Source organism: Nakaseomyces bracarensis (genome assembly GCF_045282275.1).
Source record: "Nakaseomyces bracarensis strain CBM3 chromosome Unknown Scaff13_0, whole genome shotgun sequence".
In the NCBI taxonomy this organism is placed as follows: domain Eukaryota; kingdom Fungi; phylum Ascomycota; class Saccharomycetes; order Saccharomycetales; family Saccharomycetaceae; genus Nakaseomyces; species Nakaseomyces bracarensis.
This window is the reverse complement of record NW_027263959.1, coordinates 1,622,636-1,635,352: the sequence shown is the minus strand read 5'-3', so window position 1 is coordinate 1,635,352 and position 12,717 is coordinate 1,622,636. Positions and strand designations below refer to the sequence as shown.

The 12,717-nt window shown below is 33.2% G+C and overlaps 4 protein-coding genes across 4 annotated transcripts; all 4 read right to left on the bottom strand.

Annotated features, from left to right (window-relative positions):
• Positions 1 to 80: 80 nt before the first annotated feature.
• MSN2 (stress-responsive transcriptional activator MSN2) lies at positions 81 to 1,877 on the bottom strand (the record flags this gene model as incomplete). Its single annotated transcript, XM_071054923.1, has 1 exon — positions 81 to 1,877. The coding sequence occupies one exon, from the start codon at positions 1,875 to 1,877 to the stop codon at positions 81 to 83; it is 1,797 nt and encodes a 598-aa protein (XP_070909616.1).
• A 1,006-nt stretch (positions 1,878 to 2,883) lies between these two features.
• CCS1 (copper chaperone CCS1) lies at positions 2,884 to 3,597 on the bottom strand (the record flags this gene model as incomplete). The annotated part of the gene is made up of 1 exon (XM_071054922.1): positions 2,884 to 3,597. The coding sequence occupies one exon, from the start codon at positions 3,595 to 3,597 to the stop codon at positions 2,884 to 2,886; it is 714 nt and encodes a 237-aa protein (XP_070909615.1).
• A 518-nt stretch (positions 3,598 to 4,115) lies between these two features.
• SUB1 (chromatin-binding transcription coactivator SUB1) lies at positions 4,116 to 4,958 on the bottom strand (the record flags this gene model as incomplete). The annotated part of the gene is made up of 1 exon (XM_071054921.1): positions 4,116 to 4,958. One exon carries the CDS (start codon positions 4,956 to 4,958, stop codon positions 4,116 to 4,118), a length of 843 nt encoding a protein of 280 aa, XP_070909614.1.
• A 616-nt stretch (positions 4,959 to 5,574) lies between these two features.
• On the bottom strand, positions 5,575 to 6,582 carry ARA2 (D-arabinose 1-dehydrogenase (NAD(P)(+)) ARA2; the record flags this gene model as incomplete). The annotated part of the gene is made up of 1 exon (XM_071054920.1): positions 5,575 to 6,582. One exon carries the CDS (start codon positions 6,580 to 6,582, stop codon positions 5,575 to 5,577), a length of 1,008 nt encoding a protein of 335 aa, XP_070909613.1.
• Positions 6,583 to 12,717: the final 6,135 nt, after the last annotated feature.

Here is a 12,717-nt window from a genome sequence, read left to right as displayed (position 1 = left end):
TCTAGTGCAAACACACATGTAACTTTTATTGTCTTGTTCATTACAAAAGGCTTAATAGAACCACTTTCCACATATTTCTTTCAGTTATGAATTTTTTGATGGGTTTTGATATGTTGCGATAAATTGTCACTTCTGCTGAACTTCTTATCACAAAGATGGCATGCAAAGGGCCGTTCGGTTGAGTGAACTGAGCGAATATGTCTCTTCAAATGTTCACTTCTTTTGAACGCTTTTGTACACAAATGGCATCCAAATGGCTTATCAAAATCATTGTGTTTATCGACATTGCTGGGAATCACTGCGGCATTTGGACTGGCGCTCGATTTACTTTGGCGTCTTTGGTTAACCTTCGAAGTATTGATGTTATAGTGTAAATTATTATTAAATGAATTCATTGACAAGTTAGCCGAAGAGCGACGTCTAGTGTGACCAGGTCCCGTCCCTTTTAAGGATTTACCGTTTTGAATCTGGTGTTTCATACTTTTGGTTATAACATTGGGTGGAATGGCAATATCTAAACTCTTGCTGAGGCCATCTATACTATTATTCATTAACTCAACCTCGGCCATACTAGAGTCAGATAAGATCATAGTAGGCTTAATGAATCTACCCTTATTAGCAGACTTTGGACTAGAAACAATTTCTGAGTTATAGAATTCTTGATCAGATAGTGCCGATTCATCAAATTTAATATCATCAGTGTCTGAGATGTTGTTACTGGGAGATTGCCAGGGGATTTCCTTGAATACGGATACATTTGGCTGAACAACTGGTATGTCGGTTTCAAAGTCTGAAGTTGTGGCCTCCGATAAAATTGGCAATGATGAACGGTTAGGATGTCTCAAAAAGGTTTTATAACTACCTTGGGATTGTACGTCAAGTTCATTCATTTTAGAGTCCTCAAATGTAGGATAATTGTCAAGAACATCTTCATTCATTAAATCCATACCTTTCTTGAAGTTCAAGTTATAGTCACTTAGAATTTGGTTTAACTCACTATCAATATTTTCGTTGTTTCCGGTATGTTTCTCCATATACATCGCTTTTTCAGTGCCAGAGTCGTTATCAGCACCACTTCTGACCCGCATTGTGGTACCATTAATAGTTTTACCATTCTGGTTATTTTGTCTCTTCTTTTGGGACTCAAGATTCCAAAAATCCACTCCATGAGAAATAGAATTTCTTGGTGCATTTAGATTTATGTTTTTATTACTTAAAACTTCACTGTGCCTTCTGTCGTTACCTATAGTGGAATTATCTTCAGTATTAACATTTTCGTTCAACAATAACTCGGTTGAGAGGTAATCATCAAGCATCGTATCAAGATGCATTGACTCAAAAAACCCATTATAGATGGTAGCTCTCCTGCCTTTACCAATGTCTCCATTAGTAGGCATATTCTCATTTTGAGAGCTGTTAACAAAATTCATTCTCAAGTCATTTTTGACTTTATTGGGCACAATAGACTGGTCTCTACCCCTTTCCATGCTTGTATTTCCGGAAGAGTCAATACTCATAACAAAGTCATCCAAAGTAGCAGGAGTAGTCGCCAAATTAGTTTCTGCGGTACTAGAGTTAGTGGTCGTGGTGGTCGTAGTATTGGTATGACCACCTTCGTGATCATGGTCACTGTTACCTTCCCTTATTCTCACTTCGGTACCCAATAGTAAGTCACTTCTAGGTCTAGAATCTTCAGCACCATACATTTCCAATGGTAAACCAAAGGGCGTCTCTGGCGATTGATATCTCTCAAGACCCTTAGCCTTATGTTGTTGTAAGTTCAATGAGAATGCATCACCCATTTGCGTTGACCAATTGATATTATTATCATCATCAATACCCTTGGGTGAAAGTTCACTCTGCTCCAAGGAATTCATCTTGATGTTTGTTTGTTGTTTTTTATTTTGCCTCTCAAATTTTTTTTTTTTAATTTAATTCTTTGTTATAAATGAGATAGCTATTCCTTTATAGAATGATTTTTTAAAACTTTGGTTTTATTTTTATTTTCTTAGTTTTTTGGGTTGGTATCTTATTTATCTTACAAGTGTGGATTATAAACGGTCCTTAATTTCTAATTAAATGTTTTAAATTTTTGTTATTTTTTTTTTTTGAAATTGAATTGGTTTTGGCAATTTTTCTCTTTTGTTTTGTTTTTTTTTTTTGGTTTGTTAGATTTGTTTGGTTGTCTTCTTTTTCTTAGATTTAAAAGGTTATCTTTATTTCTTTATTCTTTGTCATAAAAAAATATACCTCTAGTATAGTATTTTTTTTATTATATAACCCTCTTTGGCTTTTTGTTGTTGTTGTTGTTGTTGTTGTTTTTTTAACCTTCTTCCTCTTCTTGTTTTTATATTTGCCTATATATAATGATATAGTGGGCTAAGAATGAAATAGTTATTTAGGAGTCAAGAATGATTACAGGTCGTAAAAAAACCTTAAGAGTCAACCGATCTTCCCTTTCTTTGTCCTCTCTCTCTCTCTCTCTCTCTTTATCTCTCTATCTCTTCTACCAGCATTTTTTACTCGCTTTGTTGTTTTTTCGATGGTTGTTTTTCTGTTGTGCGTTCTTGTTTGTTTTGCTTGGGTTTCTTCACGATTGTTCGTTTTCCTTTCTGTAGGCCCACATTGGTTTTTCTTCTTTAAAAAAAATAAAGAAAAGACGCACCGTAGCGTACAAAGAATGTAGATACGTACCCAGTGATGTATCATAAATATGACAACCTAAGGTTTATATTATTTCTAGGAATGACGTAATCCAAGTAAATATTTTTAGAATCTAAATTTCTATATAGTGTGGAAACTAAGAGCAAATAGTTTGATGAATGGAGGTGGGGGGGGCGTTATTTTTGTATATAGTTCGTAGTTTTTATTAACAAACTACTATCATTTAATGTTATTCTTTAAGGCGTCTTTTCTTTCCTCCCAGACGGTCTTACCTGTGCAGGCACATACTTGTTTGTCGTTTTCCCATACACCGGCACTTCTTGCAATGACGCCGACGATGTTGTAGTCGTCGCCCCTGGAGACAACGAAACTGCGTCCGATTAGGTCCCAGATGGGCAATGGGGCGCTCAGGAAGTTTTGGCCGCTGTAGAGGCTCTTGTCCAGGTCACTTACGTCGTTACACTCGATTGGTTCATCGAATTTGTGGTACACATCACCAGCACTCTTGACACCCTCAGTTACGTTACCATTGGCGTGGATCTTAGCATGGTAGTTTCCGTTGAATGGGACACCGTTCACAGTAACATCGAACAACGTCTTGTTGTCACTTACCTGGACGATTCTGGCCAGACCTCTCACAGCGGTGTCCTTCCTGTAGTCAATGGGCTCAAAGGTTTCGAGAATAGCAACGGCAGAACTGTTTGGTTTACCAGCTCCTCTGATAATAGCGTCACGGCCACAGTCACGTAGAGCATTGATAATGATAGATGGGGCAACACAACTGTTCACACTCATCATCTGGTCTTTGATGTTAAATTGTAGATCCTTAATACCTGATATGTCTTTCAAACACTTCTTAATATCGTCAGTACAGTCTGAGCAGTGCATAGGCACAGCATATGTTGCTTCGTAGAAATCGGAGTTAGCAGTCATATTCAGGTCTTTGTTGTTGTTGTTGTTTTTAGCTTATTGATTTGTCTTTATTTGTTATATATATTTACAAATAATACGATACACTTACGGTCCTTGAAACCTTTTATACTTAATCTATCAGGAATTGCCTCCCTCGTTCTTCCTTTTTTCCCTTGATTTTCACTTTTTTTTGACTAGTTTCGGGCAGTTGTACGAGATTTTCTTCGGCAATGAATCGTATATCTCTTTTCTAGCACATGATTGTACATTATAAATGATTAAAGCCAAAATAATGAATAGTAAGAAATGGTTCTATTTAAGAGAAAGATTTAAAAGGTATTATTACTTGAACGAAGGAAGTGATTTATATATATTTAATGGGTGGAGCTCTCTTTATTTATCTTAACTGGAAGAAAAACCAAAGACATTGATACAGGTATGCGAGAAATAGAGAGGGACTGTATTATAAGTTACTTTTGATTTGCAAATCCTTTATTTCCTTTGTTCTACTCTATATTTATTTATGTATGTATAGTTTGTTACTCTTCTTCACTCTCATCGTCGTCGGCTCTGTTCATTTCAGCTTCCAACGTCTTGGCAAACTCTTCATCCGTAGAATTGTCATCATGGTCCTTACTTTCAGCTGGTTCTGATACAGAAGCCAATGGCTCAGGATTCGAAGAAGTTACATCAGTAGTAACAGGGGCTGTCTCGCTAATGTTGCTCTCTACAGCTGTAGATGGAGGTGTAGTAGCATTTGTAAGAGGTGGCGGGGTTTTACCGTTGCTTGGCACAATGATTGTAGCATTTGCCTCCATCTCAAGGTTCCGTATTTTCTCTTCGTGGGGCAAAAGTGTTGGAGGAGCAGGTTTCTTCTGCTTCTTTTTGGGCTCCTCAACTTCCTCTTGGTCTCTATTGTTCTTATCCTTCTTGTTACTACTTTTCTTCTCATCCTTGGTCTTCTTTTCTTTATTCTCATTGTTACCGCTGCTTTTAGAGCTAGGTTCGTCATCGTCCTCGTCATCGGACAACAGACGTACAGTTTTGGTACGAGCCCTCTTAGAACCCAATCTTCTCAAAGCATCGTCGATATTAAGTCTATGTCTTAAAAACTCATCATATAGGTCTTCTGTCAGCGAAATACCTTTCTTACCAGGTCTCATTTCACCAGTAGAGTTATCCATGTAGTATTCCCTAATATCTATCAAGTTAATATTCCGAAACTGTCTAACTGTAACCCTCTTGTTCTTCCCAAGATCAAAAATTGCATCAGGTTGACCTAACCCAGCAGCCAAATTCATATCCCCAGCGTTACCGCCATTTCCACCAGCACCAGCACCAGCATTGTTACCTCTTTTTCTATATCTACTATAATAAGACATAATTATTTATTTTCCCTACCTTAAATTTCTCAGTGGTTTCTCTGCTAGCTAATTTTATGAAAATAAAAAAGGTATTTTTCTTTCTAGTAGTAATTGATCAAGTGGGAACGTTAAAAAATAGAAAGAACTCTCAAGAAATATATAATATATTTAAATAGGGAATGCCCAAAAAAAAAAAGAATAAAATAAAATTTAAAAATAAATTAAATTAGTTATTTTTCAGAAAATTTTTGATCCGAGTGCAACAGCGAAAAATTAGAAAAAAATAAAAAAAAATAAAGTAGTTATGTGGTGTTTATATAGGTGGCTAGTGTTGTGCGTACAGTTCTCTGAAATTTAAGGGTCCGATTAATTGATCATTAATTGCTTTAAATGTAGACGTTGACAGTACTGGACAGTATTCTTACTTCATTGATATCAACAAATAAAGAACTGTTCATAGTCAACTGCTATCTTAATAGTAAAAAAACTTGGTGATTTTACAGTTTATTTTAAAAATTAAAATAATGAAGAAAGAAAAAGGATTAAATATCTATGTAATATTTACCGTGAGGCATTGAGATAGTGATAATTGGAAATGTTTATGGTTTTTACTTTATTTATAAACTTCAGAATATTATTTAAGTTCTGGGTGAGGGATACCGGAAGGCCATGTTTCGTTAAAATGGTTTGGTCCAAGGATATTCTGTTGGATTGTTTGTACTAGGTCCATGTCTTTATTTGATAATCCATGGTCTTTTACTGACTCGAAGTCTACAATTGCTGCCTTGAGCTCCTGTAGATTGCTAACACCTATCACAGTGGGTCCCCTTAGAACCCATTTGTACATAGCATATCTGTTAGCTAGGTCTTCTAGTCTTTCTCCTTCTTGCTCGCAGTATTCTGCTGCCGTTCTACAAGCATTTTTCAATTCATCTGAGGCAGGGTGGAAAGAATGGATACTCTGGGATCTTAACAGTGACATACCTAGTATAGAAGCATTACTTAGCACCTTAATTTTACTTTCACTGAAAATCCTTTCGTAGTAGTTCTGGAGGGATATGTTCTGGATGTTCAAGTTACAATAGGAAAGCATGGCATCGAGTGGGCCAATGTCTTCATGTTTACAGCATTCGATGGCTAAGAAAGTGAGGTAATCTAGGGGGTAACCAGATATACCAAAATTTAAGATCACACCTTCTTCTTTCAATTTACGCAATTCTCTTAAAGCTTCTAGACTCTTCTCAAAGTCAACGAATTCGACGTCATGTAGGTATAAAATGTCCAAGTAGTCAGTGTCCAACCTCTTACACGACCTTAGAACAGAAGCCCTCACAGCAGAGGCAGAATAATCAAACTCATTTTCAGCTATTCTACCGACTTTAGTGCAAATGTAATAATCATCCCTTTGGAAACTGAGGCCCTTAGCATCTGCTGTCTTCAATTGACGCAACGCCTTACCGTATATCTCCTCACTAGGCCCATAGTATGGAGATGTATCAATGGCATTGTAACCCTGAGTGAAAGCATATTTCAACAACTCTATAATTGGAACCTGTTCTGGATCTTCATTGTATATTGGATTCAAGACAGCCCCGCCTAGAATTAAAGGTGGTAGTTTAGTAATATCACTATGATCAACCATTGATAAAGTTATGTTATCTTATTTTTATTGCTCTATGCCCAATCTATATCTTGATGTTATTACAATACACTAGTATAGCAGTTGCCAAGTTTAATTCAAAACAACAATAATTTTAATAAACTTTTAATATAAAGTATAACTGTTATAAGGGGTTGCTCCGTAATTTGTATATCCCAAGAAAAAGAAACTTTAATAAATACTATAGCTTTGTCTTGGGTTTTTTATGCTTGCCCTCATTTCAAGATATATATATGTTCAATGGGGATGAAAGGTATTATAAAATTTGACAGTGTAGGTATTTCCTTCCTCCCTGACCCTGTATTTTCCCATGGGAGTTCTCCTTATTAAAATACATTAGCTAAAATTTATCTAATGTTTTTTTCTACTTGCCTCGAAATTTTATAAGGCACCCCTAGAGTCTTCGCTTTAAATCTCGTGCACATTAAAATCGAAAAACTAGCACCAAAATATAAAAATGGTCTGCATATATTAAACTTACATTCGAATGAAAAAGTTTGTGTAAAAAAATCTATTAAGTTATATTGAATTAAATTTATAGTCATGAAGATGAAATAATTTTCATTAGAAAAAGAATATCTATTATTAATTTGTCGTTACTATATTATACATAATGTTACAACTTGCAAAATGCAATATCATTAAAGTAAAAGAACAAAATTCAATAAAATATAGGAAGTTATTTCCTATTGGTAATTTTTGTAATATTGGGCTTTCTAAATTTCAATTGTTTTCCTTCCCCTTTCAGCAAATAAATAAAAAAACAATTACTTCGCATTTGAATTACAATTACCGATTTCCCAAACCGTGTGCGTTAGTACTATTGCCTTCCATTCCATTTTGTGATCGCACCCTTTCTCAATTAGAGACAGGAGGAGATCAAGTTACTCTTTTTCTACCCCAAAGTTTTTAGGAATATAAGGACCTTTTTAATTCATTCTACAAAATTCCTGCTACTACAATTCAGTAATCTAAAGATACGAATTTCCCCAGTAGTAATCAGAAATAGAAAATGAACTTTGAAAGTAAAAAAAATCCAATAATCCAAAAAAATTAAAAAAAAAAAAATAACAAACAAACATGTAGTCAGATAAACATTAGTACTCGAACATGAGAAGGGTAAATGGAAAAAAGAATTCTGTACGAGATAATCTTATTAATCATTTACTAAAAAGAAAACAATGAATAGTGGAAACCTCTATGCTATACCCTATAGTAGGATAATATCACTTTCTTATGATAAAAGGTACTAGTTTCAATTCCTTAGCAATTAATCTTTTAAATGAATTCCAGCTTTTTGACAAAAAAATCACATCATATCATTTCTTTCTTTCATGTTTTTTAACAACTTTAAAAGCATTCTTATTTAATTACTGTAAGGTAAGTATAATCAAAAAATACTAGATTAGAATTGACTTCTTTAGGTGAAAAGAAATAATAATTCTTTTTTCCTCCTTCTTGCACCCAGAACAGAAAAGCTACGCATTTGTTATCTTCCCTATAATCAAAATTAAATTTTTTTCTAGAGAAAATAACTCGGTCATCCTACCCAAACTAATTTTACCTCTAAAAGAAATCTAGCAATGCGAACTATGCAAATACATCCATCTAACAGCTCCAACTAAAAGACACTACATAAGGATTTACTTCTCTTTCCGACATTACAATGGTTATTCTTACACCCTATAAGAAAGAACCATCAAAAATAAAATGAAAGTAATTCTCAAGTAGTACTTCTTGTCGTTTACCGAACCATAGATTTCAGCATCACCCGTCGCAGTCCAACCGATCCTCAAAAGAAATAAAAAAAGTCCTAATAAAATAAACAATCGAAGCCCTTAATTATTGTAGCTTAGTCCTTTTTCCCGATCTTGAAAAACATAATCCAAAAAGGGTAAAAAAAGGCTGAATTACAAAAAAAGGACAAACGCGAATTTTCCATTCTCGCGCAATCAGAAAAAAAACAAATTAACATCTTTCCATAGAAGACGAGAAGATCTATTCAAAAATCAGTACTCTACCCATTGATTAAAAACTCCCCTTGGAATCAAATAATCGAATTACTTTAAAAGTTTTAAAAAGCAAAAAAAAAAAATCAAGGAGTTAACCAAAGTAGATAGACTTATAAGTTAGAAAACCGTTTCCTTTTAACCACAAAACCTAATTGGGATAATAATTAATAAGTAATTTCACTAGTTAGTAGACATTACCATAAAGAAAGATATCCATATTATTGGGGTTAATTTTTTTTTAGCATTAATTCCACTAAGCGCGCTCAATATGTTTAAGTCTTTTTTCAGACACAAAAAATATAAGTATTATACTTTCACTCTCAACAGTAGCTGATAGTGAAAGGTGAACTTATTGGTAATAAGGAGGGGGAGAGTCTCAACAAATAGAAAGAACTCATAAGTAATAGTAAAAAAAGAAAATATTAACTAATAAACCTCCAAAAACCACTGCATTCCACTATATTTGCGCCCCCGAGTAGAATTCTATCAGATCCTCATATTCTCGTATCATTTTTTCTCTTCTTGACTTTGGCTCTATTGGTCTATCTCCTTTTCCAAGAGTAACATCATGAAAGAGGTTTTTATCGCTTTCCTGTTGATCTTTTAACGTATTGAAAAGTGAAAATCCTAAACCTTTTCTTTCCCCAGTATATACTTCTTCTAACCTTTCAGAAAAGAAAAAGAAGTAACACATAAAAAAAATTTAAGAACTCCACCTCATATTAAAAAATCACAAGATAATCAATAATAATCCTTATTACTCAATTACTCATGATAATGAAAATCAATTGATAGAACCAAAAAAAAAAAAAAATTGAGAATATTATAGAACTAAAGCAATTCTCGAAGCAACAAAAAACAACAGAATTTGTAGTTAGAGTTGTTTTTATTATTTATATTTTTTTTTATTGGTAATAGCCCTTTCTAGGACCTTATACCTCCCCGACCTCTTTATTTAAAAAGTATTAATAAAAAGAAAATGTAAAGAAAGATTCTTCCTTCCGAGAATTGATTTACTAAATTTCTGGAAATCATCTATCCTTTATATATCTTTAATTTTACAATGAACATCAATTACATGATTATTATTCTTGACTAAACAACCTTTGCCACGGGAATGAATAACCATAAAAAAAACAAATAATATTAAGATAAAAATGTCGTAATAGTAATAATTTTTATTTCCCTTAGTATTATTTACCTTTCGGTACAAAAATTCATAAAATCCTATACTAACATACATACTAAAAAAAATAACATATAAAAAACAACAACAACAGTAATAGTAGCGGTTTTTTGTTTACTTAGGTATCTCGGTATTCAGGCTAACAAACGACGCCAAAACCCGCACACGCCAGAGTAAATACTGAATCCTAAGTGAAATAAAGTTTTATTTCTCTTATGGGTGTTAATTTGAGTTTTTTTTTTTATTTTCCCAGAAGAGTAAAAAATATTAATCTGACGGAGAAAATGCTGTAGGAGGAAAAAACAACTATGGCGAGCTAGAACGCGCTATTATGTGGTGTTTAAGGACATAGGGAGATCAAGATTGTTATTAGAGAAAAGGGAATTCTAGACAATTTAAGAAAACAGTAAGGAGGAGCAAGAAGTAGAGAGGGAGAGAGAGCGTTATAGAAGGGAATAATTTAATTACCCCTCCTTCTATGTTGTCTTTTTTCTTTTTTATCTTTCGGTTATATTCTACCCACATACACTCGTATTTACTGCATTGTCATATATTTTTCCCGAATTTGGAAATTATTTCCATCACAGGGCGGAAAATTCCTTTTTTTTATATTTTATTTTTTATTTTTTAATCGTTAAGCTCCGGAAGTAAATAAAAAAAAGAAAGAAAAGAAATAGAAATCAGGAAAGGATGTATTTCCGTTTCCCAGAAGGATTTCTGAGGTTCGAATAACAAGCGCACGGAGAGATGCTTTGCATATTTTATCTCTCTTATAGAGAAGCCCAAAATTTCTTTTTTTATTTTATTTTATTTTATTTTATTTTTTTTAATTTTTTATTAGAGAAACACTGCCGACGGGTGAATCCGAAAATTAGAGCATCACATAGAATGATAGAGCTTAGAACTACATAAACTAAATTGAAAAAAAAACAAAAAACAAGGTATTCAGTAGAAGACGAGATGCTAACCCAAGGAAAAAAAAAAAACAGTACAAAATTTTTATAGAATAATTACACTAGACATAAAAGATACTATGAGTTACGAAACACATTAATTGATAGGACTGTCAGTGAATATAATCTTGAATAATTACAAAAACATCCTTTCACCTCTAACTAAAGTTTTGATTAATATTCTTACAACCGCTGATATAGAAATAGTTCTTGTTGCAAAACCTCTATTATTAAAGGGTTTTGGTCACCCCTCTTATCCGGAAGTTGTCCCGCCTCCATCAAAAAAAGTTAAGCCAGTTTCTTCCGTGCAATAAAGCAAGATCAATTGCAGGCAAAAAAATAAAAAAAAAAAAATATTTTAGTAGCATTTTAACTTTTGCATATCTTTTCTTTTTCTAAAGAATAAACTATATTTAAAAATAGAACCTCCAATGAAAAAAAAGCAATAAAAGCATTAGCCTCAAATATATGGTTGATTCCGGTACTCATCAAATCAATTTGTTTTCCAAAAGAAGTAAAAAAAAAATTTAGTAGACAATAAATTATTTCTTTTTTAACCTTCAAATCTCTTTCTTTCTTTTTATCTACTAGCCACTCAATTTTTTTGAAGTCAATGTGCATCTCTGTAGCATTTCTTACCGATGATTTTTCTTTACCTGTTTAGGAGTCAAAAAAGGCGGTGCTTTTCCTTTACGCGACCCAATCATGACAGAAAAACGCGTTAATCTCTTATGATTTATTTTTTCTAAATCATTCTATTTCTTTTTTATTACTATTCACCGCTCTGTATGTAATTCTTTTTCATTTTACAATTGAATATTACGTTTTCTAGTAATAAATAATTGACAGTAAGAAAACGTTAATTTCTTATTTTTATTTAGGTCAGACATTTTGTTTTTTGTCATAATATGGTCTAACCATATACATTGATGATAGATTACATAGGCGGTATAAATCACGTTCTATCCTAAACTTCTCCTTTTATTTTTTCTACTTCTTAATTACATCATTTCTATAACAAATCATTAGCTGTGACTTTGTATTTTGATAACTAACAGATATACCGCTGCAAGAGAGAAGTATATAATATTCAAATCGGAGATCATTACACCACGAACTACTTGATCCCAGTTTACTGGATTGGGTAATGTTTTTCCCTCTATCTTTCAATTTCAATTCAGCCTCTCTTCTCTTATCTTTCATGTTTATAATTTAAACCCACCCCTTTCAGGTGGTTCTTTATTTTTTTTCACTTTTAATATTCATTTGTAAAAACAGTACATAAGAATGTTTATATTTTTATGTGCGGTAAAGATGTGTTAATCGGGGAAGTCCTACTTTTGACATTGATACGGTTCGTGCATCACATAATGCTTAGTTATTTTGTTCTTGCAGCAACGCTATAATATGAAAAGTTGCGTCATCACCCTGACCTTGTTATTAGTTAATATACACCCCTATCTACCTTTTCTTTGATCATGATCCAATTCGATGCATGTTCGGAGATTGTCCGTCTTCTTTTTTTTCTTATCCGTTTTGGTTATGATGCAGTGTATCCATATGTTTGTTAATGTTTTTTAAGGGATAGCATATTCGTTGAGCCTTCTTTTATTTTTCAAGATCGGAGAAGTTTCTTAAAATGTATGGCTTAAAGAGAAAAAAACAGTAATAAATAATTCCTATTAATCTTCAACTATAAATGACGAAATAGGAGGAGGAATAATTTCTCGATGCACTGGTCGACTGTACACCACATCTAAACTTCCGATTTAAATATAAAAAGAGGGGAGCGACAGTATATAGTACATTCCCCAAAGTAGGTAAAAGAAATTTAAATTACTTGAAGATTGTTAAAGAAGCAAAATCTATTTTTAGCTATAGTCTCGATTTACCAGTTTCCTTCAGAAACCGTACATCTACTCTTATCTTCCCCACGCCCACACTGCTTCCATACAGCAGTTGCATC